The sequence below is a fragment of the Pristis pectinata genome, chromosome 13 (assembly GCF_009764475.1).
Source record: "Pristis pectinata isolate sPriPec2 chromosome 13, sPriPec2.1.pri, whole genome shotgun sequence".
Classification (NCBI taxonomy): Eukaryota; Metazoa; Chordata; class Chondrichthyes; order Rhinopristiformes; family Pristidae; genus Pristis; species Pristis pectinata.
This window is the reverse complement of record NC_067417.1, coordinates 42442481-42467716: the sequence shown is the minus strand read 5'-3', so window position 1 is coordinate 42467716 and position 25236 is coordinate 42442481. Positions and strand designations below refer to the sequence as shown.

The 25236-nt window shown below is 41.3% G+C and overlaps 1 protein-coding gene across 2 annotated transcripts in view; it reads right to left on the bottom strand.

Moving 5' to 3' along the window:
- Positions 1 to 4715: 4715 nt before the first annotated feature.
- LOC127577119 (guanine nucleotide-binding protein G(o) subunit alpha) overlaps positions 4716 to 25236 on the bottom strand; it is a 219203-nt gene continuing 198682 nt past the window's right edge. Inside the window, exons 7-8 of one of the 2 annotated variants that reach the window (XM_052028019.1) lie at positions 16834 to 16987; positions 4716 to 6440 (exon numbers count right to left, since the gene is read on the bottom strand). In XM_052028019.1, coding sequence (XP_051883979.1) covers positions 6253 to 6440; positions 16834 to 16987 — 342 coding nt within the window. In that variant the 3' untranslated portion in view covers positions 4716 to 6252. Of the gene's footprint in view, positions 6441 to 16833; positions 16988 to 18972; positions 24651 to 25236 lie in introns of those variants that run through there. The other variant, XM_052028020.1, reaches the window with a different exon arrangement.

Sequence of the window (25236 nt, the reverse complement as noted above, 5' to 3'; positions counted from 1 at the left end):
GCAGATAGATCAGGGAAATTTTCCGTGGTGAAAAGCTAGCTAAAACGGATGTTCGGGGGGTTTTGTGAACACATCTGATTAAAAGTTAAGGTCAGGTGCAAAAATAAATTAAAAACCTAATAGAATGTTAACAGGTTTAAAGCAAGAGGTAGAATGTTGATAATAGTTTTGCTACACTCTAGAGCTTTACAGTGGGCCATAGTTGCCTGATGTTCTGGCCATCACAGCTTACAATGCCTATACCCACCTGGGACTGTGCAGCACAGATTTACCTGGATGTCACAGGGGCTCCAAGGATTAGATAATGAGCAGGTATTTTATAAATTATGTAACTGCAAGAATCCAGATTACCAGCTAATTGGATTGAGTTTTTTTTAGGATTTTGAAAGGAATTGATAAGGAAATTGAAATGTTTTCCACTGATAGGGAAGTCCAGGACAAAGGATAAATGGAATCAGCAAGAAGTTAGGATGTATTTTTTCTAAACATTCATGATAAAAGAACTCTCTCCCACAAAAAGCAGTGGTTGGGCAAGTAATTGGGGCCAAAAATCAAAAGGCTACAGATGCTGGACATCTGAAATAACAAGAGAAAATGCTGGAAACACTTAAGCAGGTCAGGTGGCATCTGATCTAACAAAAGGTCTTCAACAAAAGATACTAACTCTGTTTCTCTCTCCATAGCAGTTGTCTGACCTTTGAGTGTTTCCAGCACTAGATGACTGGGGACATCAGAGTCAATCTGGGGTGTTAAAATGTTGCTCAAGACCCGGTTTACTGAGGCTGGAAGTATTGACCTCACCAGGCCCATTCTTTCATTGTTAGATTGGAACTTTTGTTAGTCTCTCCGTTTTCTTGGAGGAGGATCAAGGCTTATTCTTCGGAGTTGTTGAAGAATTTCTGATGCAACAAATCAGATGACCAACTTTGATACCAGGTTTGTAGATGGGTGTGAGTGAATGAATATAATTATATACACAGCAACTGGAATATTATGTACAGGTCTGATCTCCCTACCCGAGGCAGGATATACTTGCAATAAAGGGAGTGCAGTGAAGATTCACCAGATTGATTCCTGGGATTCAGGGTTTCCCTTTTGGGGAGAGATTAAGCAGACTGGGCCTATACTGTCTTGAATTTAGAAGAAAGAGGTGATCCCTAAAACATACAAAATTCTTACTGGACTAGATCAGGTAGATGTAGACAAGGTCTTTCCTCTGCCTGGGCTTACAGTTGTAAAATAAGGGGTTAGCCAGTCAGGACAGAGATGGGAAGAAATTTCTTCACCCAGAGGTTGGTGAATCTTTGGACTTCTGTACCCAAGAGGATTGTGGAAACTCCTTCACTGAGCATATTCAGGACAGAGGTTTTTGGATATTAAGGGAATGAAGGAATATGGGGTTAGTACAGGGAAGTAGCACTGAGGTAAATGATTAGCTGTGATCTTATTAAATGGCTGAGCAGTTGAAAGAAGCTGAATTGCCTGCTCTTGCTTGTTTCTCATGTTCTGAAGGGTGTGGTTGGAGGCTGGTGGCCCCAAAAGCCATCAGAAAGATTTCATGGATGTCCTGCAGAACTTAACTGTAGGGCTCTGTCAAAGTGGGGTTGTTGCCCTCGAGCACCTTGCTTGACACGTGGCAGCCAGCTTCACAGGGCTGAGGCATGAGAGAGTGGAAAATGCTGTAGGGGAGTAAATGGGCAGGGATTAAGGTACAGGTCTCGATTGGGACGTGGTGGGGAGAAATCCAACACTAGAGAACTCAGAAACAACAGACAAAGTGGGCTGAAGCAAAACAATCCGGAATTGCTGTTCAAGGTCATTGCTGATTCCATACCTTATCCATTTCCCTCTCCAATCGCTGTTTGCGTTGATTTACGATCCATCAGTTTCAGCCTTGAACATATTCACTGTCGTTTCCCATGTGTTTTTGAGGTGGAGCATTCTGAAGATCAACAACCCCCTGACATTCCTCCTTTTCTGAATGAAGTGACCAACTTGTTATAGTCATAGGGCACAGAAACAGCCCCTTTGACCTACTGAGTCCACGCCATTGATCAAGTACCCATTTACACTAATCCCATTTTATTCTCCCCACCGTTATTGTGAAATTATTTCTTATCAATCCATTCTAGTGTCTTATTTGTTTCAATAACATCACCATTGATTCTTCTAAGTTCATGTAATATTGTTTAAACCTACTCTCTCTCCACAAGGGCCAGCCCCACTTCCCAGGAATCAGTGTAGTGAGTCTACATGCATCACCTCCAAGAAAGCTTTATCATTTTTTTAGGTAAGGAGACTAAAAATTGTAGTCAGTACCCCATATGTAGTTTTACAGAACTCTGTACAATCACATTTAGGCCTCCCTACTTTTGTAGCCCAATTTATTTGCAAATATAACCTATTAAGTCTCATTAGTCTAGTTAAACACACAACTCACTTCCTGTAATCAATTGCCCAACTGTCCTTCAACTGAATCTATTAAAACTTAAAGCAGGCAAGTTTAGTTTTGCATTTTAACGTGAAACAAACCCATCCCAACCATTTTTGTATGTTAAAATTTAGTCCAATATCATTCCCTGGGATTGTGTGGGAAATGGCTGGAAACCTACTGAAACATTCATGACATAGTTTTTTATAAAATGGTAATTCTTCAGATCTGGACTTCGTCAGATTTTGACAAACAGACACCCTGCAAAATCTTTCTACAGAAACCATACCAAGTTTGGTATGGATAGTTTGTGCAAGGCGGTTTAACATTTTTAAGAAATTTATTATTCATTGCAATAATTTAGTACAGTTGATGTAACTACCTTCTAAAGCCAATTCATGGCCCTTTACATCCTTCCAAATATCCACAGTGAAAATGTTGATTTGTTAGTTGAATCACCTTTCCAGGACAGTTTCTAGAGTAGAGTATTAATACCCTAGCTCCCTGATCAGCTCCTGTGGGAGATGGCATGGAAACGCCCTTTGCCCATCGAGTCCATGCTGACTACCAACTACCCATTTAGACTAATCCTATATTAATCCCATTTTTTATTCTCCCCAGATTCTTATCATCTCCCCCCAGATTCTACCACTCACCTACACTGGAGATAACTTACAATGGCCAGTCAATCAACAATCTATGTTCTATGTTCTAACTTGCACATCTTTGGGATGTGGGAGGAAACCCACACAGTCACAGGGAGAACGTGCAAACTCCACACAGCCAGCACCCAAACTCAGAACCTGGGTCTGTGGCACTGAGCAGCAGTGGCTCCACTGTCTGTGCCTCTATGCCACCCTTTTCTTGGCTTGGTTTACAGACTGTTCACATCCGTTGACTCCTAGTTGACAGGGACAAGTTTGGCTCACATTAAGTAATAAACCAATGATTTTGAGATCAAGAGGAGGAATCCATGTTCTGGAAAAATTTGAAATTAGTTGGTTTTAACTGGCAGGTTTACACTGTGTGTTATTTTACACCAAAGCTCCAGGAGACTCCCGTGGAGTACTCCCATTGTAGAGTTTATGTAGTCAGCTGAGCTTTGACTCTGGAATTAAACTACCAATTCAGATTCATTTTGAAGCAGAGATCACTGTGTAAGGACAACAAATCCGCCAAACGAACGCACTTAATCTCACAGTTGCTCTACCTCTACATCCAGGACGCTCTCCCATCCCCTCCACTCCCACTTTCTAACATCACTGTGCATCTGCATTATTGAGGTAAGAACAGTGACAATTAATTTCATTTGAGTTTAATAATTATTTAGGCTACAAATAACCGAACATGACATGTATGCGATGCTTTAAACATTTTACTAAATTAAAGATTTTTTCCAATATTAGTGAGACTTGTCATTAAAATTAGCGAAGGCCTCATTTCCAACATTGACTTTGGACCCAGAAAACTGGCAACTACTTGCAAGAATTGCTGGATTCCAAATTGGCCCTCATTATAAATGGTATGCCCACTGAGTGCTTCAGTGAGGATGTGTTTTAACATAAGAATGAGACAAAATGTTAAATTGGATAAAAACCAGAGTGAATAAAAACCCAATTCTTCACTTAGTCTTACAGTAATCGAAGCGATAACTGAGACTTTTTCTACCACTCTTCCAATCTGTCAGGCACAGAGAGAAGACAGAGGCTCAGCTCTCCACTTTTTTGTTAAGAATCTAGTAGAGAAGGCATCACGCAAGATTTTTTGGTGTGCTTGAAGTTTAAATGAAACTGACTGTGGTTTCTCTGCACTGCTTATTGTCACTAATCACAACCAAACATCCCACAGGGGACTTAAGTATGAGCAGCACTACTCAATGGGTGAGGTAATGGCTGTAGAACAGGCAGCTCCCACGCATTTCAATAGACTCAAAAACAAAACAAAAAGACTGCACAAATGTACCAAACACATAAAGAAAAACACAGAAGTAACATTGTAATTCTGAAAACCAGAGGTTTGGAGACTGGGTGTTACTGACAAATTTCCTCTTTATTTAAGAGCTACACACGAATATTCCATCATCTGTAAAAGAGACTGGCCACGTTGAACAGACACCAGCAAGAAACGAATCAATAAATAAAGTAGAAACGCCTCCACCACGGACGGCCACCATTTTCCTACAAGCTGGTTCACTGTCAGCGTTTAAGGGTCACGCGTTATTCAGAGTGAGACGGTGGGGTGCAGCCTTGTTTCAATCAAACTAGGAAATGACAAACAATATTGGTCATGAAAACTGTGGCTTTAATGTAAACACTACATTCGAGGTGTTTGCGTCACTAACATCCCACAGGAGAAAACACCATTCACTAAAAAGAAGAAATAGCAGCACAGAAGTTCACTGAGAAAGAAATAAAGCCTAACTTATATATTACACAGTATCATAGCAAATATTGTAAAACGGGGACATCTTTACTGCACCTACTTGGCCAGTGAGAGCTGTGCTTTTCTATACAAACCTGGAGGGTGAACAAATTTAATTATATTTTTAATCCCAATACAATTAGAACTAAGAAGTCTAAACAGAGTTTCCTTGTTACTGTACAGTTGCACTGTCTCAAGAGACAGTCAGGGTCCATAGTGCGTGCTGAAGGACTCCAGGCCTAGTAAAGATGTTGCAAATGCAGAATGTGGCTAAAGAGTAATTGAAGCAGTGCTGAACCAGTATAATCCAAAACATTAATTTGGGTTAACTAATCCAAGTGTTGTACACAACCTCTCAGCAAAATGTCTTGAATTTTAAAAAAAGGGGGAAAATGACCTTTTGAAGCTACAAAGCACAGGAAATGGATTTTTTAAATAATTTATTATTTTAGCTTCTACTTTTAAAGACTGGGCTAAAACCAGATCTACAGCATTCTACTGAAACACACAACCACCATTCAGTTTCCAGAAGGTTGAATTGACCGTGTAGGAAGGCTGTGTCTCACAAAGGCCAAAGATCATGCTATCTGTACATAAGGGCACCAGGATAGTCCATTATACAGTCTGCAGAAAGATAGTCTGGGGGGGGAACCTTCCCGTCACACAAAACACGCAAGAGATTCTTCATGCACACTCTGAGGGGAGGGAGGAGGAGAAACATCAGGTCACCAACTTGTCTAAGCCATTTTCACAAGCTCACCACAGGGAAGAGGTAAGGAGAGGGACGGAGGGACAGGTTGGCACTGGTAAGGATAGTCAACGAAACAAAACAAAATAAAACTTCTCTGGCAAGAGTAGACCTTCAAGCTTTTAGTAAACGGAAGCCCCTCTCCTCCCTCGGTTGGAGTGGAAAGCTCCAAGGCTGTTGCTGTGCTTAACTCAGGGCCGTTCCATTCCACCATGTGAAGAGGGAGGCTCAATGCAGCTGATATGGTGCTGTCCTGTGCGTCCTCAGGTTTCCTAACATATTAGTCAAAGAGCTGCCACGGAACTAAACACTGGAAACTCGGCCTTGTGCTTGGAAGGTGAAGTGGCACACAGGTTCCGGAGCACAGTCAAGTGTTAAAAACAGGCAGACACAGTACCAGTCAAAGGGCTCGTCTTCCAGTGTTGGTGGGAGGTGGTGGGGGATTTGGTTTTTTTTATAGATTTTTGTAAAATTTCTCTTAAAGTGAAGTAAGGTGTTAACCGTATACAAGTTTGTGATAAGGCTGCGGGTTTCAGGAGTCTAGTTCTGTTGGCAGCTTATGATAACAACTAAAAAGAATTATATACGTTATGCCTTTATTTACCAACTTGCATTCAATAATCATCACCAAATTTGCCTCTAGACAGTAAAGTCAGTATAAGCCGCAGCCTCGGAGATTGTTGGCAATGATGATGTCGGTGACGGCATCGAAGACCACCTGGATGTTGCCTGTATCTGTAGCGCAGGTCAAGTGGCAGTAGATCTCCTTATTGGGAGAGCGGTTCTTGCTCTCAAATTGTGCTTGAACGTAGGCTGCGCCATCCTCATAAGTGTTGGAGCCTAAGGGCAAGGGTGGAATGGGAAGAAAAAGGCTTCAGCACAAGGAAAGGCACATTACATACTTACTGACTTTCCATACAAAGCTGTTGACAGGCCATGGACAGAAAATCCTGTTTCTCTTCCTGCCTTTCCTTTGCTGTGTAACACATGAATCACAATATCTATTGTGAGGTCTGATCAGAGCACCAACCAACATCAGTTTGTCTCCCTCCAACTTGTACTCTACTGCTGTGGTGGCCCTCTCCGGCATCCTGTTCCCTTTGGTGAGAGCTGCTGTGCAGTGCTTGGACATGTTGAACTTCCCCAGCTGCAACTGACTTCACATCTTCTGACCAATAGTTCAATAACATAATGATGAAAACACCCAACGCCCCATGTTAGCTGTTAGCTATTTCCTGGAGTACTTGTACCAGCATTTTAATACTGCCCTGTGCCCCTCTTGGTGATACCTGATGGCAGAGAGCAACTTGCAAAGAGGTGTCTTAGTTAAGTGAATAAATGTGGAGTAACGATGACCTTGAAAGCATCGGGCTGTTATAAGAACTGACCTGGTTCACTAATGTCCTTTGGGGATGGAAATCTGGTGTCCTTACCTGTGTAGGCCCAATGTATGATGAACATTTCTGTGGATCTTCATTGAAGATTTCTTTATTAGTCACATGTACATGGAAACACAGTGAAATGCATCTTTTGCGTAGAGTGTTCTGGGGGGCAGCCCGCAAGTGTCGCCATGCTTCTGGCGCCAACATAGCATCCCCACAACTTCCTAACCCGTACGTCTTTGGAATGTGGGAGGAAACCAGAGCACCTGGAGGAAACCCACACAGACATGGGGAGAACATACAAGCTCCTTACAGACAGTGGCCGGAATTGAACCTGGGTCACTGGCACTGTAATAGTGTTAAGCTAACCGCTACACTACGGTGCCTGCCCCTGAAGTACCCCAATTAGAGCCAAGAATGGCTTGGTAGCTCCACCACCCACTACTTGAATGAAGATTGGATCAATCTTAACTCCAATATAAATACACAGTCATATTTGAGCAACTGAATATCCCTGCAGTGCCTTTTAAGGTGGTGAGACAGTAAATTACACGGCAACTCAACCACTCTTTGATCAACCTCATGGGTTGCGAGTTCAGGAATTGTTGATCATTGATCTGTGATGCTGGACCAGTGAGGTAAATGAACTTGGATAGCAACCTGTTTTATAGATATTAAGAGATTGCATGAAGACTTTGAAATCTTGGATGATTTATCCACGAAAAAAAGAGCTTTATCAAAAGAACAGAACCCAGACGGTGTGACTGAGTGCTTTGGCGGTGTGGTCGGATTCACTGCTGAACAGCCATATTCGGAGAAGAAAAATAGAAATGTTGAACAATTTCACTCCATGGTTGTCTGAGGTGGGGATGCAAGTGTATAACTGGAAGCTATTGTAATAATGAGGAGCTGAAATGCAAATAACTCCAAGTGCCAGAAAACTGAAATAAAATCAGAAAATGCTGCTGAGGATACTCAGTCAGTTGGGCAGCATCAGTAGAGAGAAACAGAGTTAGTTTTTCAGGTTGATGAACTTTAACCAGAACTGGAAAAATGAGGAGAAAATCTTTCTCAACAGATGCTGTCTGACCTACTGAGTATCCCCAGCTTTTTCTGTAATAATGAAGTGTGTTTCACTGACAATGACAATGTATTCCAGAAGGCTGGTTTTTGATTTCTGACTCCAGATTTTATTTCTTAGGATGACCGAGCCCAGCTGTTGTAAATTATCAATATAGCAACTGTACAAATTAGTTTAATTAACATGCAATCAAGTCTGCACAGCTTCTTCACACAAACTGCCCCTTATTTTCTCTGGTTAATTGGCATGCTCAGCATCAAATGTCAGAAACATCTTTCTTGGCACATTCCAGTTAAGACATCTGATGCTGTCCACAGTGCAGAGTACTTGAGCAGCATAGGATGAATGTGCTCTAGAATTACTACCCTCTTATTGGCTTTCTGCTGGAACCAGGGAGAAACAGAGTTAAGCCTTGTTCCTGAATATTTTTATGAGATAACTATTCTCCTCACGATGGATTTAAGTTACACCTTCAATGTACAGAATCTAGTGGGGAAGACTGAAGTAGAACAGGAGTTTAGTGTATCAGAGTCAATGTGTGACACCACGGCTCAGATGTTCTGTCTTTGGCCAAAATCTTCTGAACAACCAGACTCCTAATCACAACTGTATTGCTCTGTAGCAATGACCAGGGCATAGGAAGCTTTCTCTAGATAACTTCTCATCAATTCCAAAGATATTTCCTGAATCTCCATCAGCTTAAATGTAATAGCCTTTCACAATGGACATGGTTTGAAACACCCTGGCGCAAAGGCCAAAGTGCAGGGCTTTCACCTGGGATGTCAGAAATGAATGGCCATCAGTACTGATGTGCAGGCACTACATATCCAGACACAGTACAAAGGGCACACACAAAGACACATACACACTGAGAATACAACTACATAGGCACCCCTGACACCAAAGACTCAGGCAATCCATATATTGCCAGCACAGATAACCCTTCACTTAAGGCAGCCTTAAGCAGGAGGTCATAGATTCAAGACTCACTCCTAGCATGTGAGGTTGACTCTCAGCAGTGCAGAACTGAGGAAATGATGGTGCTTTGTCGAGGTGCTGTCTTTTGGATCAGTCACTGAAGAGACTTTCTTCTGCCTTTTCAGATGGACGTGAAATATCCCAAGGCATGATTATGAAAGGCATGGGAGTTCTGGCTAATGGTTATACCTCAATCAACATAAACCAAAAACTGGTGTTCATATTGTAACCTGAAACATTAATTCTGTTTCTCTCTCCACAGATACTGCCTGATCTGCTGAGTGTTTCCAGAATTTTTTGTTTTTATTTCAGATTTACAGCATTTGCAGTTTTTTGATTTTCAATAATAAGCAGATTATTTAATTATTATCATGCTACTGTGTGTGAAAGCTTGCTGTGTGCTAATATTGTATCAGTAGCTATACTTTAAAAATATCTCAGTGGTTTGGGACATGCTCAGGTGGTGAAGCTATATTTATCAACGTATTTAGGTCTTTCCTTACAGGCAACCCCACCCCTGGTGGTACCTGGTGATGGTGTGTGCTGTAAAATGAATGGGAAGGGCATCTGGGAAATTTTAAAACCATTCAGGCTGCACATTACACAGATAAATACCCTCAACGTTAGGCACGCTCGCACAGACCCTGTCAGACACGCACACACAACCCCTCAACAGGATGTAAACACAAACACACACATCTGGAAGCCTGAGGTCAGGTGTCCTGGGTCAAGTTCCCAAGAGTCATCAATTTTCATAAATTATGGCAAATTTATACATGACATTTATGTTTGTTGACCAAAGGGCATTGTCACTGCCTAGAGACAACTGAAGTACACTGATATTACCCCACACTCACTCAACTGTCCAACACCGCCAGAGGCTGAGCAGACAGCTCCTCTCTCCCTCTTTGGCTTCGTTGAATGGTCACCAGTTGACTAGATGCCTCTCCTACTCCAGCAGACTGGCAATAAACAACATTAAATGCCAAGCCGTCACCTCCTAGACCACATTTATCTTTATGTGACACAGTTTAGATGCTGTTGATTAACTGCTCCAAATTCTACCCAATTTATTTAAATGGCTAGTACCTAAATTCAACAAATGAGAATTATGAGGTCAGTAGGATAGTGGATGTATCCCTCAAAATCTTATCTCACTTCCGATTTATAGGCTATTTGCTCTGTTTGCTGCTATTGGCATCTCTCCCCTTCCAATCATTGCAAGTCTCCTTAAAGTAGTCTTCTGGATTTGAACTCAGCCATACATGAAACCCCCTGGCTCCGCATTGGGCCTAGTGTCACTGCAGATTTAGCGGACAGTATGTATTCATTATTTTTTGACATAGCACCTTATAAATAGAATGCACTGTAATTAAAGAAATATGGAAAATGTTGATAAATCAAGTAAAACCCCCATAACACAGGCAGTTGGGGTAACTTGTGATTATTTCTTATAGCCCAAGTAACATGGGCTTCCTTGGTCATTGTAGTATTACAAGTAAATTGGCTGGGGAAATTCTGTCTGATAGGTAGCCACATTAATCTGGGTAATGATTATCTCTAAGAAGACTAATTCTAATTACCTACCCTTCATGTAAGAGAGAATGGGTTACAGGGGCATGAGGAAGAGGGATTTATGGGATTGTTCAGTGAGCTAGCATAGATTCAATGGGCTGAATCACCTCCTACATTGTAAGGAAATATAAATATGAAATGAAACTCAACTGGACCAGCCAGCCATATAAATACTGAGGTTACAAGAACAGGTCAGAGGCTGGGTATCCAGCATCGAGTAACATCTCCTTTTACCCAAATCCTTACCACCACCTACAAGGCAGAAATCAGGGACATCATGAAATACTCTCCATTTATCAACCTTAACAGCATTCAAGAAGCTTGAAAACATCCAGGACAGAGCAGTCTGCTTGATTGGTATCCCCTCCACCTGTCTAAACATTCATTCCCTCCAGTAGCTCCAGTGTATACCATCTACAAAATGTACTGCAGCTACTTGCCCAATGTGCTGTGATAGCACCTCCCACACCTCGACAACCAAGAAGAAGGACATGGGAACACTACCACTTGCGTGCTGTCATTCAGTGCTGCTGGGCCTTAATGCTGGAAAGCCCTGGCTGGCAACACTGTGGCAGTACTTTCATTCAAAGAACTTCAGTGATTCAAGAAAGTAGCTCCACACCTTCACAAGGGCAATAAAAGATGGGCAATAAGTGTGGTTTTGCCAGCCACACCCAGATCTCAAAAAATGAATAAATAGAAAAATGTAGCTGGACAACGCAGCCCACTTGACTGAGACTTCAATCACACCTTAAACACTTACACCCCCCACTACCAGCAATGCTTGACTGCGGTGTGAACTATCTGAAAAATGCATAATAGCAAGTTGCCAACACTTAGAGTCATACAGCAAGAAAATAGGCCCCTTGGCCCACGATGTCCACACCAGCCATTGAAAGCCCACTTTCACTGATCCTACACGAATCCCATTTCCCCTTTCACACCCTCATAAATTTGCCTTGATTCTCCTGCCACCCACCTACCCTGAGGGTGATCTACAGTGGCCAGTCTACCAACCAGCCAGCACGTCATTGGGCTGTGGGAGGAGGGAAAACATGCAAATTCCACACAGGACCTGAGGTCAGGATCCAACCCATGTTTCTGGAGCTGTGAAGTAGCATTGCTAACTGCTGTGCCTCTGTGCCGCCCAGAATGTTTCAAACTCATAATCTCTACCACCTTGAAAGACAAGAGCAGCCAACCACATTGGGACTTCACCACCTCCACCCAACCACCCTGACATGGAGGAATATTTCTTTATAGTTGGCAAGTCAGTATCCTGCCATTCACTACCTAATAGCACTGTGGGGGCACCATCATTCTTCAGTGGCACAAGGAGCTAGCTCGTCATGATTTTCCCAAGAGCTTTTAGGGATGGGGAGTAAACACTGGCCTTATCAGCCACACCCATATCCCATATCCCATATATGAATAATAATTTGAAAAAAAGAGAAATCAGATTAAACAGTGAACATGTGAATATGCTAGACTGTAAAGATTTCAATCAGAGAGAGCACTAACCAATGCAGAGGTTATAAAAGAATAGTCCTAAGTGCAGGGAGTTTTCAGATGCCAGTTTTCAGGCTGCCTAATGGAAACAGTGGCATATCCAGTCAAGGGAAAAGTCTAAATTGTGGACTTTTAATATTTTTGGCAGAACTGTTTATTGTCAGGATGCTCTGGAATCATCTCAGCTCCCTGAGAATATTTTGCTGCATGATGTCACAGATGCTCTTTCATATTACAAGAGTGGAAGTTATTGTGGGCCATATTCTGACTCAGTGGCTGAACCAACAGTCATCAGCGAAGCTCCAGTTTAGCTCATTCTCTTGCTGTCTCACACCTCTACACTTAAGTCCCCAAGCCTCAGTTATATGAAGATGAATTAAAAATTTACATTTGAAGAGACTGAATTTTGCTGATAAATAATGTTTACAACATTATTTTAAACCTCAGAACCAGTTCTAAACACACATAACACTGTGGGATTTAAACTGTGTTAGTTTATTCCCAAACATGATCCTTATAAAGATTATAAAGGATCATTGTTTTAAAGAATTATACATGATATGTAAGAAATGATCTCTGAGGCTAGGACTGAGACATAACCAGAGTAATAAACACATAGCTTTGCATTAATCACATCAATTAGCATTAATTCTTCGTACCCAACCTTGGAATACCTGTTGCTGGAGTACTCAAACTTGTTCTCAGTGAGCTGGCAGCTTTACTTTGCATATTAGCAGCTCATGAGTGCTCAAGAGGCTGGATCCTTGATTTTGTGTGGCAATGTAACACTGGTGATTGCAAATTAGCAGCTTAATTGTTTTCATTGGAAACAAAAGCCAGGAGGGATGCAAAGCAGGTTGCCATCTTGCCATCCTTTATTTTACAACATCCCACAGAGTACTGCAAGAGCTGTGTAAAGGTAAGTTTGAGCCACAGCAGCTGAATCTCAAAGGCTGCTTGCTCCCTGTCCCACTGAATATCAGCAGCTGGTGTGACCATCATTCTGAAGACATGTTCCGGGCAGTGATGTGGAGGAAGACATACCTCCCTGCTTCTCCCTTCTAAATACAATCACTCAGATAAACCATATGATGCTGAAACAGTCACCCAGCTAAATACAGGCTCAGATACATGCCAGAAATCCTCCTATAATACATATGTAAAAGCTTGCAGCAGACAAGGATTCCATTCAACCCATTGTGTTTATGCTAGTTGTTTGCTAAGAGCAATCCAAACGTATGACTGCACTCTTCCATACTCCTACATCCTTCAGTGCTTCCAATATTTAACCAACTTTCCTTTAAAAGGTGCATTGGTTACTGCCTCAACTACTCCCTGTGATAAAGGATTCCAGCAATTCTGTATGCAAAGATATATGTCCCAATATAAGGGTGTAAGCATTCAGAACCGGAGTAGGCCCATCAGCCTCTTTAGCTTGTTCTGCCATTCAAGTAGGTCTTGGCTGATCTGATCTTGGCCTCAACTCCACTCTTTTGCCTGTTCCCCACAACTCTCGACGCACTACAGACCAAAAATCTCTGCCCTTACTCTCTTCATGACATTATAAATTGATGGCCTCATATCAATCACTCTTTAGCCACGAGAATTCCTCTATCCTTCCTGTTAAAACATCCATAATTTTTTAACAAACTCTAGCGAATTTCCCTCGGCAAACTTCTTGCTTAATCAGTGAAAGTTGAGATTTTACTCCTTTTATCCAAGCCCATCATCTATGTATCAAAGGGAACTCAGCAACAGGCCATAGGTGACACCACATCCACCTTCCTCCTCTCTGAATCTCACTCATTTACTTCTTGTGTTCTTTCTGTCACCAATTTTCGGTTCCTTTTTCTTCATTTCCTCATGCACCATGAGATACAATTTTATTGGACACTTTATTAAAAGCATTCTGAAAACATACTCCCTTTGTCCACCCAGCCAGTTCTTCATCGCTTGTTTTTTTCAACCACTCCTTTATCCCATTTAGTCAATCTTTTAATGACCTGACTACACTTTTTATCTTCCTCACAGTTTTGTATTGTTTGTTCTCACTTTACTCTGTGCTTTCCTTTTAATCTCTGGTCTCGGAATTCCTTTTCTACTTTTTAGGAGTGCTAACTCTGTATTGTGTGGTGCGTTAATGCTGTTTTCAAAGGCCTTAGGATCACAATTTTCATATATGATCCTTATTAAATAGCATTGTCGAGTCCTTTGTGTAATGGTGCACTGTTTGATCTTAAGCATGCACTAATAAATTGATCTGTCTCAATACCGTACACCTGTCGTGATTGGCTTTTTAAATAAAGTGGTTTCAGGTTAAACGGTGTTAGTAAAGCTGCTTGTTCTCTGAGTGACCCATAAGTGTAATCTTTTTCAGAACATTGAGATTGAAAGCCAAGCTGGAAGGCTAACAGTGGGCATTGCAGTAATGTTGATGTCACTGAGGTGAAGTGCACTCTGGACACACATTTCTATAGCCAACAAAACTTCCAGTGGAAGGTCAGGCGTGGCTTGTCCCCTATGGACTTAAGAGAGTCTGAAACAGTTACAATCTTGCTCTACTCCAGGATAAACCTACTGTCAACTGCATTGCTTTTGTTCAGAGAAATGAGAATGAGGAGAAAGGATTGGAGGGAGGGCACTCGGAGAGTGGAGGAGTTTAGGGGGTGGGGGTTACCGAGGAGAAGAGATTTGGAACTGGGGAGGATCAAGAGAGGTAAAGGGGTGGGTGGTTCGTGAGGGAAGTGTGTGTGTGTGTGTGTGTGTGTGTGTGTGTGTGCGTGCGTGCGTGCGTGCGTGCGCGCGCACGCGCGCGCAGCCCTTCCTACCAGCCTTTGTGATAATGTCCATGCAGCAGAACTTGGTCTCCAGTTTTTTGACCCCTTGCCTCAGGACCGTGACCTCACTCTGCCTTAGTTGGTGTGCAACGGCCAGAAAGAACTAAAGGAATTCACACACAGGCAACTTTCACTCTTCAAAGTGAAATTTGGTACCTGTTAGGTCGGGGCCCTCAGGACAAAGCAAAAGAGACAGACCAGAGCATTGCCCCGCTATTATGGTGTTGGTACTCGATGCTCTGACATTAACATCACTGCCCTGAGTGAGAACCGATGGGCAAGAGATGACTAGTCAAAGAACAAGTGACACCTTCCCCTGAAGGGTGAAATGGAAGGGGAGCACTGTCTTTAAAGAGTGGGTTTTGCCATAAAGAATAAGCTGGTCTGGTGCCTCATGGACTCCCTTTGAGAACATCTTATCACCCTCCTGCTCACTCTTCAGTGGAACCAACATATTATGGTTATCAGTACTTACAGCATGATCCTGGAAGCTATGGACATGGCCAAGGAGAATTTCTATCCCGACTTGAGAAAACCCTGTTCCACATTGGAACCCTGATCCTCCGGGTGACTTCAATGCCAAGCTCAATAAAGGTGCAATTCTCTGGCAAGCTGTGGTTGGCAATGAGGGAGCAGGGAGAGCTAACTCCATTGGAGCCCTGCTTCTGACAAAATTGCCTACACCAGGTTTCACCTGAGACACAAACACAAGATCTCGAGGCAACATCATTGATGCAGCCACAGACAACTGTTAGATTGTGCCATCACCTGAGCAAGACACCGTAGGGATGCCATGACAGGTATGAGTGACCTTTGGACTGACCACTGTCTACTGCACAAACATATACATATGGTCAGATATAAAGAATCAAGTATGTAATCATCTACTGTTTGCGCATATGGATATAGATGTGGGATCAAGAAAACATGAGCGCAGATGGAGATATGCAGATAAACACATGTATCCAGATGTTTACATAAATGCACAAATGCAGATTTGCAGTTCAATATAAGCAGACAAATGTGCACGCACACACACCCCTTGTATACTGAAACAAGCACATATATATAGCACAAAGATACAGAAACATGATCAAATAAACAGCTATGCACAAGAAAGCACGGGTATACAATGACACCAGCAAATTATGACAAGATTGTATTTCATTGTCATTCAGTTTGGTTGAAAAGTGAATTCTTCTCCAGATATGGCCTCACTTGGCGAATATTTCCACCCTATTTTAATATTTTGTTTTCTAAGATACATAGGAACACCGTCTGATGGTTCATGAATCCTCCACAGCTTTTATTCCATCGGCATCTCTTAAGTATTTCAACATGTGATGTTCACGGGGGGTAAGTTCTGAAGCTTTGTGAAAGTATAAAATGATTGTTCGCCCATTGGCAGCCTGTTATACATTTTCCCTGGCTTTCCATTTCTGTTGAAGTTAGTGAGTTCTAAAATGTGATGCTGATTGGTTGTCATCCATCTTACATAAAGCCAAAGCTTCCTCAAACTCTTTGAGTATATGGTAGGGTCACAGATCTGCAAAATCCTCCTCCCTAATCCAACACACAACCTAAACTGCCCTTCCCTCCACCCACAGCCTCAACTCCACCCAGCCAGCCCCAATGTATTTTGCAGCCACAGAAGTTCCACTGTTTGCACACACATGTTTATTGTTAGCAGACCAGAGACTCCTGAGGACATGGACCCCTCAAATATGACATGGAAAAGGGTTAGTACCTTTGAAAGTAGGGGATGTCATTCATTAGACAGGATCAGAATGAATGCACAAACGTGCACACAGTGAGCCAAACACTGATAGAGAGATTAAAGAAGAGAAGGTTTAATTCAGTAAAACTCCTACCTGTGTACTCAGGGAAACAGATTGTGAGAGGTGACTTCTTGATCTTCTCACCGAACAAATCTTTCTTGTTGAGGAAAAGAATAATGGAGGTGTCGATGAAGAACTTATTATTACAGATGGAATCAAACAGCATAAGAGACTCGTGCATGCGGTTCTGCAGCAAGGGAAAGGGAGAGAAGAGAAAGAGAGAAAGGAGGATTCGTTAGCATCAGAAAGGGGAAACCGTATGAACGAGTGTGGTTAATAAATATGAGCCAAATAGATGTTAGATACAGATAAGCACTCAAACAAGCTCAGGCAATTGAATGTTTAGGAGGAGAGACATTTTGCACATGCATGCGCGCGCGCGCACACACACACACACACACACACACACACACACACACACACAGAGCACCTAAAACTTTCAGCATTCTCTTGTTGCTTATTGCAGAAACACATGAATTTAGCACTGTTCTGTTGACATCTGTAGACCCTATTAAAATCCTGATCTAAATGTATACTTTTTCACTCACTTCATTGTTCTTATCACCATGTTTAGTGATTGTTAAAGGGGTCATTTTTAATTTACAAAATTAACCTTCACAGGTTAAAACATAATAGGATCAATTGGGTGGGGGAGATGGAGAATTGGAATCATGGCAGCCACTAAACTTGCTGCATGCAACACCAAAACGCACAATGACTGCCATTTTGTTTGCCACATCTTGACAATACAGATATTCACCATATTCTATCCATCCCTTCCAAACCTTCTCTACAAATGAAAACTAACTTGTTTACTTTCTTTCCAGTGCTGTTGAAGGATTTCCGACCTGAATTGTTAACTCTGTTTCTCTTTCCACAGATGCTGACTGACTTGCTGACCATTTCTAACATTTTCTGTTTTTATTTCAGTTTTCCAGCATCTGCAGTTTTTTTTGATTTTCATTGACAATGCAGTGCTTCAGATTTTGCTTAACAGTTTCCCCTTTAACAAGATAGCTGGCTTTTCTTTAGCTTTGATGGCACTTTGCTTAATACCCAGGACTTCTCACCTGGTAGGTCAGCCAAGAGATCAGTTGGCCTGGGCAGATTTAAGCCCAAGGTATGCAACCCAATTATAACACTTCTTTCTATCAGGAAACCTGCCTCGGGCACAATGACCTTGGAGGGAAACATCTCAGGTTTGGACACTGTGGTAACACATAGTCAAGCAGTGAGAAGGAAAGCTGCAACATCCTTTGGCGAGCCTCCAGATGTATAGAGATAAGGTTTATGCTGGATTATATCCTTTGCCCTCTCCCCAACTACTGTCCAATCATTCCAAAAGTTGTAGGAGATAACCTTGCATTCACAGAGGAGAACAAACTCTCATTGTTTTCTGGACTATCATTACATCTGCAATGTAATAACCTTCAGTAAATGCCATTACTGCTTGTAATTAACAATCTAATAGAACCAGCAATGGTTTCAGTTTCATTGAATGGATAGAAACCAACCAATTGAACTAATCAGTTCATCCATTCAAAAAGATCTTTCAATGGACATCAAAGTAAACAATATATTGCGTAAGAGAAGGCAGTCCTATTGTGTTGTACATGTGTACCCCAGATACATAACAGACATATCATTTGACTGAATTTCATCACCATTTGGGATATCAAATATCATACTGGTTCCTCCAACACCAGATGCAACTAATCTCTCAAGTTACACTGGGTATACAACTGCATTCAATTATTCCATTAGATGTTAGCAAGATTGTCCTGTAAAAGGTCAGATAAGGAAGAGGAGAAAGGAGAAAGTCAAGTAAAATAGTGCACTTGTTGAGAAAGAATAAATAAAATCTGCATGTTAGTATTTAATATTGATAATGCAAACTATAGACAGCAGTCCAAATATCCCACTTGAGTTAGTAATGATGGTTGGTCATTAGTAGGCACAAATATATCAAACAAAGCTGCACTACAAGATGTTCAGAAGCTATCTGAAGACCAAGATTACTTCACTAATTAAATCCCCTGAAGATTAGAGAAGCAAGTCCAAATAGGTCTCTCACCTCAGAATCACAGGTCCGAAGGATATAAAGAACGTGTTCAGCATCATTAGTTCAGACACAAAGAGAGACTAATGCATACACTAGGAAACAGCTGGCACTTTATTGACATCTTACTAATAAATACATTAACAACAGAAATAAATAACAATTACAAGCTAATGTACAAACAGATGCATACTTTGTTACAAAATTATTATAAGTACTATGTCATTTATGTGTAATTAGCAATAAAGTACCAGATTAGCCTAAGCAGTCACTTGAACCATGTTATGGTTCCTTGTCCCACAGAGAGATGACCAAGAGATTGGCACTAAATATCGGCACATACTGTAAGAGTGAGGATCTCATTACTATGAGGTTTTGGACAAAAATTTGCTTTTGTGTTCCTCAAGCTTCACTTACCTGAAGTGCTTCACCCCTATTAATGCTATTGTACTGGATAACTAGATGTTACCCAGTTTGTGGTTAATACTGTGGAAAGGAATACCATTGTGTTACAGGGTTAATAGACAAGTTTCGATGGTAAATGAGCAAAACTGGCTTTCAGAACCTTTATACAGCAACTGGCAGACCCACATGAGTGGTTCAAAGCTGGTAGATGACCTGTAATAATACTGACAACTGGTGACAGTCATCTAATTAATGGCATAGGTTATCTCAGCAACTTTACAGGACACTGCATATGTCCCATAACAGATTCATAAAGCTGTTTCTCTGCCAAAAGATCTATCTTTGAAATGGCTTTGGTTTACAATACCCACAACACAGGCTCTACCCTCTTCCCCCAGAGAACATCAATACACCGGGAAACCAGATAGAACCCATCTTCTGGAACCTGCTCCTATTGCCAAACTCTCCTTGTAGCCCATGGTATGCTGTAATACTCAACATTCTTGAGCTACCAATATTGGTTCTGTTTCTAGTTCATACAGCACAAGATTCACTACCATTAAGCAATTTCCATCACTGTCCTAGTTCAAAACACAGAACTTGAATCAGTATCAACCCTATACTGTGGCATCATTCTTTTCCATTCTCATAGACATTGTCCTTTATTAAAAAGTTGATGCAAATGAATGGTGTCACAATCTGAACACTATCCAGCATTCCACTATGTCCCAGGTTTTCAATGGGTAGGGTGACAGGTCTTTCTCATCTGTCACCAAAAATATTTGTAGCCACTAATTCCAGGTAGATTTATTGTGATCATGGACAAATGTATCAAATAAAGGTCTGGGGTGAAAGGTACCACATGGGGAAAGGCTGATTTTACTAAGTGGGATGTGATTTGCCAAAAGTGGATTGGAATCAGATACTTGAGAGGAATGTGAGGCACTCAAGAGGGAGATGCTGAGAGTGCAAAGTAAATATGTTCCCATATTTCCCAAATCCAGAGCCCCATGGGATGCGAGGAGTGTACAGGATAGGAAAAAGCAAAACAGGACTTTTGTCAGATGACATGAGCCCAATGCTGCAGAAAGCATAGGAGAATTTTGAAAGTGCATGGTTGTATGGAGAAAGGACTTAAGGAAAACAAAAAGAGGGCCTGAAAAATATGTGCAAATAAAATCAAGAAAACTTAAGGACTTTCATAAATGTATAAAGATTAAGAGGCTAATGAAGAAAAAAAAATGCCTATTAGACCATAAAGGTGGAAGACATGGGCAGAGCTCTTAATGAATACTTTATACCCGTCTTCACAGAAGGGGACAATAACTGATGTTGTGGCTGAGAAGCAGCATAAAATATTGGATGGGATAAACAGAGAGAGAGAGAGGGAATGTTAATGAGTTTAGCGGTCTTTGCAAGCAGACAAGTTGTTGGTTAGGATGAAATGTATCCCAGGCTGTTAGAAGAAGGGAGGGAGGAAATAGCAATGCTCTGACCATCATTTTTCAATTCTTTTTCACTACTGGCATGGTCCTGGAGAACTGCTGGTATTGTACCATTGTAAAAAATAAAGGGTTAGACTGAGTAATTACGGAGCAGTCAGTCCAACCTGGGTGGGGGTGTTGGGCAAAGCAATGGGAAAATAATCTAAGCGACTGCATTAAGTATCATTTTGATAGATGCAAATTAATCAAGGATAGTCAGCATGAATTTATTCAGGGAAAGTCGTGTCTGAGCCACTCGCTTGAATTTTCTGAAGGGAGAACAAGAAGGGTCATTGAGCAGAAACAATAATGCTATTTCTCTCTCCACAGATGTTGCCAGTCCTGCTGAATGTTTCCAGCATTTTCTGTAATGATTATGGTATATTCATTCTAGTTTGCAGGGATTTTGACAAGATCCCTTCATGGCAGACTAATTGGAAAAGCAAAATCCCATGGGATCCAAAATAAAGTGGCAAGTTGGGTATAAAATTGGCTGAGTGGCTGGAAATAAAGAACATGGGAGTTTTAATGACTGGATGGCTATTTCCACTGGGGTTTGAAAATAGGTCCCTTGCTTTTTGAGATATATAATTAAGAATTTAGACAAGTACAGGGACATGATTAAGAAGTTTTCAGACAGGAAAAGGCAAAAAAGGGCTATGTCAGATATCATGAGCCTAATACTGCAGACAGTGTAGAAGAATGTTGAAAGAACACAGTTGAAAGTGGAAAGGACTTAGGGAAACAAAGCAAAGGCCTGAAAAAATATTTGCTAATAAATCAAAGATAACTCAAAATACTTCCATAGATGTATAAAGATTAAGAGGTTAACTAAGAAAAGAGTAAGAAAAAAATATTGAAAAAAAAGGCATGTGTTGATGGCGAGGAGGAAAGCTTAACACTGCAGGAAATTGTCAATGGATTAGCTGAGTAGAAAAGTAGCAAAAAATGTTAATATGGAGAGTTATAAGATAATACTTTTGGTAGGACATGGGGCCAAGTGAATGCATGGTAACTGGTAGGATGGAGAAATAGAGAGACCTTTGTCTTCATGTCCCCAAATCCCAAAAGTGACAAGACAGATGAGGTGGTTAAGAAAGATGTGGAGCTTGTGCCAGAGCTGTACATAAAAGAATGGTTGGGTCACATTACAATATTGCTCAGGTGGCCACATTATTGAATAGATGTGATAGCTTAGAGAGAATACACAGATGAACAATGTAGATTTAGCCTAAACTGGAGAATTTTAGCTAGGAGGCAAGATTTATCAGTAGGAACTGTTGTCTTTGGCAGAGGAAGCTGAGGTGAGATTTTGTTGGGGTGTATAAAATTACAGAGGGGCAAGAAAGAGTTGATAGAAGTTGACTTCTCTTAATAGCCAAGGTGCATAAATTTCAAGTATTATTTTTCAGCCAGAGGGTAGGTGGGTGGGTGTCTACAACTCAGTACCAGAAACCAGCCCTGCTTTCACATGGGATTTGCTTGTGCACTTTAAGTGCTGTAATACATAAGGCTGTGGTCTAGGAGTTGGACAGCTCAGTAAGGCTGATTATCAATAGCTCATCTTCTAGCAATATGGATACAATGGGCCATGTGGTCACATCACTGCCTTAAGTTTCTAAGATGGGATGGAACCGTCAGGAGCAGAGCCTGCTGAATCATTCTGTAATGCTGCCCTTGGTTACGTGCTGCCACTTATTGTTGTGACTACATATATTGTCAGAGGAAGTGAACAGATGAGAATTCCAGAATCTTGGAGGACCAAGGATTATTCTATCACTTTTCCTTCTCTGAAACAATGTTGGGTTCAGAGACACTGACCCAATTGGTTGCTACTTGGGAGCCAGAGTGGTGTGCTGTGCCCCACCTTGTTGGATGAACAAATAAGCACCCACTGAAATTATCTGCATCACTCAAATGGGATAACTGAGTAAAACAATGAAAACACATTGCCACTTCTCGCCTAAAGTTTGGGTGGAGTCCTGTTAATTCTTAAAAGAATCGAATTCTGTCTCAGTTTTTCTGAAAACCACCCAAGAAAGCCAATTCCAAACCTATCCATCCCCAGGCAACCAATAACCCAGATTCTGCAATCAGTATGTGAACATGGTATTTATGGTTTTGGAGTTATTCCAGAAATGAGGATACTTGTCCTCTGCCTGGGGAGAGGGAGGAGCACTGCAGAAAAGCTCGGTGTAATAACAAATCTCCCAAAACGGCCCCCTTTGAAAGGACAGGCTTGTAACTATGTAAGGCGGGAATAAAGTTATTTTACTTTAGTGCTGTTAAATAATTTTGATATGTCATCTTTATATTAATTTTGCAGCTTTTAATATACTTTCTGACTTTTAGGATATATTATGACTTAGTATTAAAGAAGTAACATTACTGGGTCTTCTCTCACATCCAGGAAAAAGTACACTATATACACAGTTAGAATTATGAAGTATTTAAAAGGATTATTGTTAAGATTTTGACAATTTGGCAGTTTGATTAATTGGCAGAAAATAATCTGCACGTTTTGGCACAGATCTCTTTCTAAGAGCAGATGTGAATACAGTGGAATCAATTGCCTCTAATGATGATTCTCACTGACGTTTTCGAAACGTGCCTTAGTACTAACAGCTGACTGACCACGACAGGTACAATAAATATCGACAAATACTAAACCCTAAGGCTGCAGCTGTAACCGTGTAAAACCCAAGGAGGGCAGACTCATGGACATATTTACACATGGTCCAGGTACTGATTGGCTTTGTTTGGATGAACCTAAAAGTTCCAGTGATTCCTTCTGACCCGATAATGCAGGTCCACATGAAGCAGACGATATGGCTCCTCACAAATCAGAAAGACAACACAGCTAACACAGATCCACAATGACCAGATAACACACATCCAGTCAGTTGTGTTTTGACAAAGCCCAGGCTCCATGTAATCCCTGCATGAGCCAGATAACCATCCAACATTCCTTGAGCAATATTTTCCTGACTAAATTGCCATTTAGTTTTAGCAATTGCACCAAAAAAGTGAAATAAACCAGCTCCTCTATCAAACTGAAAAGTGACTGAGTAGTATAGTTTCCAAGTTCCGAAATATGCATTTTAAGAAAAACAAGATGATGACCTTTTCAGGTAAAGTGAATGAAAGGGTAAATGTAATTAAACTGAAAACGCCACGAGAAAAGGCAAAGGAGAGTGAGAAGCAGTCAAAACTGACTGTGAAGAAAAGCACACAAGGATGCACTGTGTATGTGTGTGTTTCCCAAGTACTGGAAACAGATGTGTATGCATGTGCATATACATGTGCATTGTTGAAAATGTGAATGGTTATATATGAAGAAATGGGCCAACACCACTGAGCAAACATTATATGGCACTCAATGCAAGCACCAACTAAGATGAGAGGCCTCCCTCCCGGGGCCCCCCACTTCTGAGTTGAACTGCTGTCAGTGGTCTTGTGAGTTATACCACTGCTTTGGCACTGAAGGGCACCTGAAACATCAATGCAAAAGTGGCAGTATAACTGTGCCCTAAAGGTTATGGAGCATGTGTCTGCTTCCCTGTCTCACGTGTGCATGCAAGTGATGATAAAACCTGTCCAATTCCGCTGTCTCCGCGAGCTGCTACTGCATAATAGGCTGTTCTGTTTTCTTCTAAAGCAAAACCAGTGGTAGAATTATCTGCAAAAATACCCTCCTCACAGCATCTGATGATTCTAGTACAGTCCACACCCTCGCAGATTGTTAGCAATAATCACATCGGTTACTGCATCAAAAACAAACTGGATGTTATTGGTGTCGGTGGCACAGGTGATGTGTGTGTAGATCTCCTTGTTCGCTGACTTGTTCTTGCTCTCGTATTGTGCCTGAATATAAGAAACAGCTTCAGCAAACATGCTAGGGCCTGAAAGAGAGAGAGACACACAAAGACACAGGTAAAAAAGCATCAGCAACATCGAAAGTTTTTTCTCCTTATTCTGGACAATACTGTCTTCTGATGCCAAACATCAGTCTCTCAGATCAATCTGCAGGTTTTAAAATAAAAGCAAAAAACATTCAAAACACTCATCAAGTCAGGTAGCATCTGTGATGAGTGAAACAGAGTTATTATCAGTTCTGACACAGGGTCTTCATCCTGAATCATTAGCACTGTTTCTCCTTCCACAGATACTGCCTGGCGTGCAGAGTCTTTTCAGAATTTTCTGTTTTAATTTTAGATTTCCAGCATCTGCAGCTTTTTGATTTTCATTTATAGGCTTTAAAACACTAGGTGAAAAAGCTGAAAACACATTTTTGCTCTATTTTTTTCTTGCTTCTTTGAAAGCTGACTGAGAAATATTTTTACCAGATCTTTTGCAAAGACACAGTACATGTCTGAAAATGAAAGCACCAGCAGCATTTCTGCAGAGGGCGGGATTCGCCCAATCTTTCACTGGGACTTCGGGTGGATTGACATGGATAGTGACTGAGAAGATTTCTCCTTGGGTCTG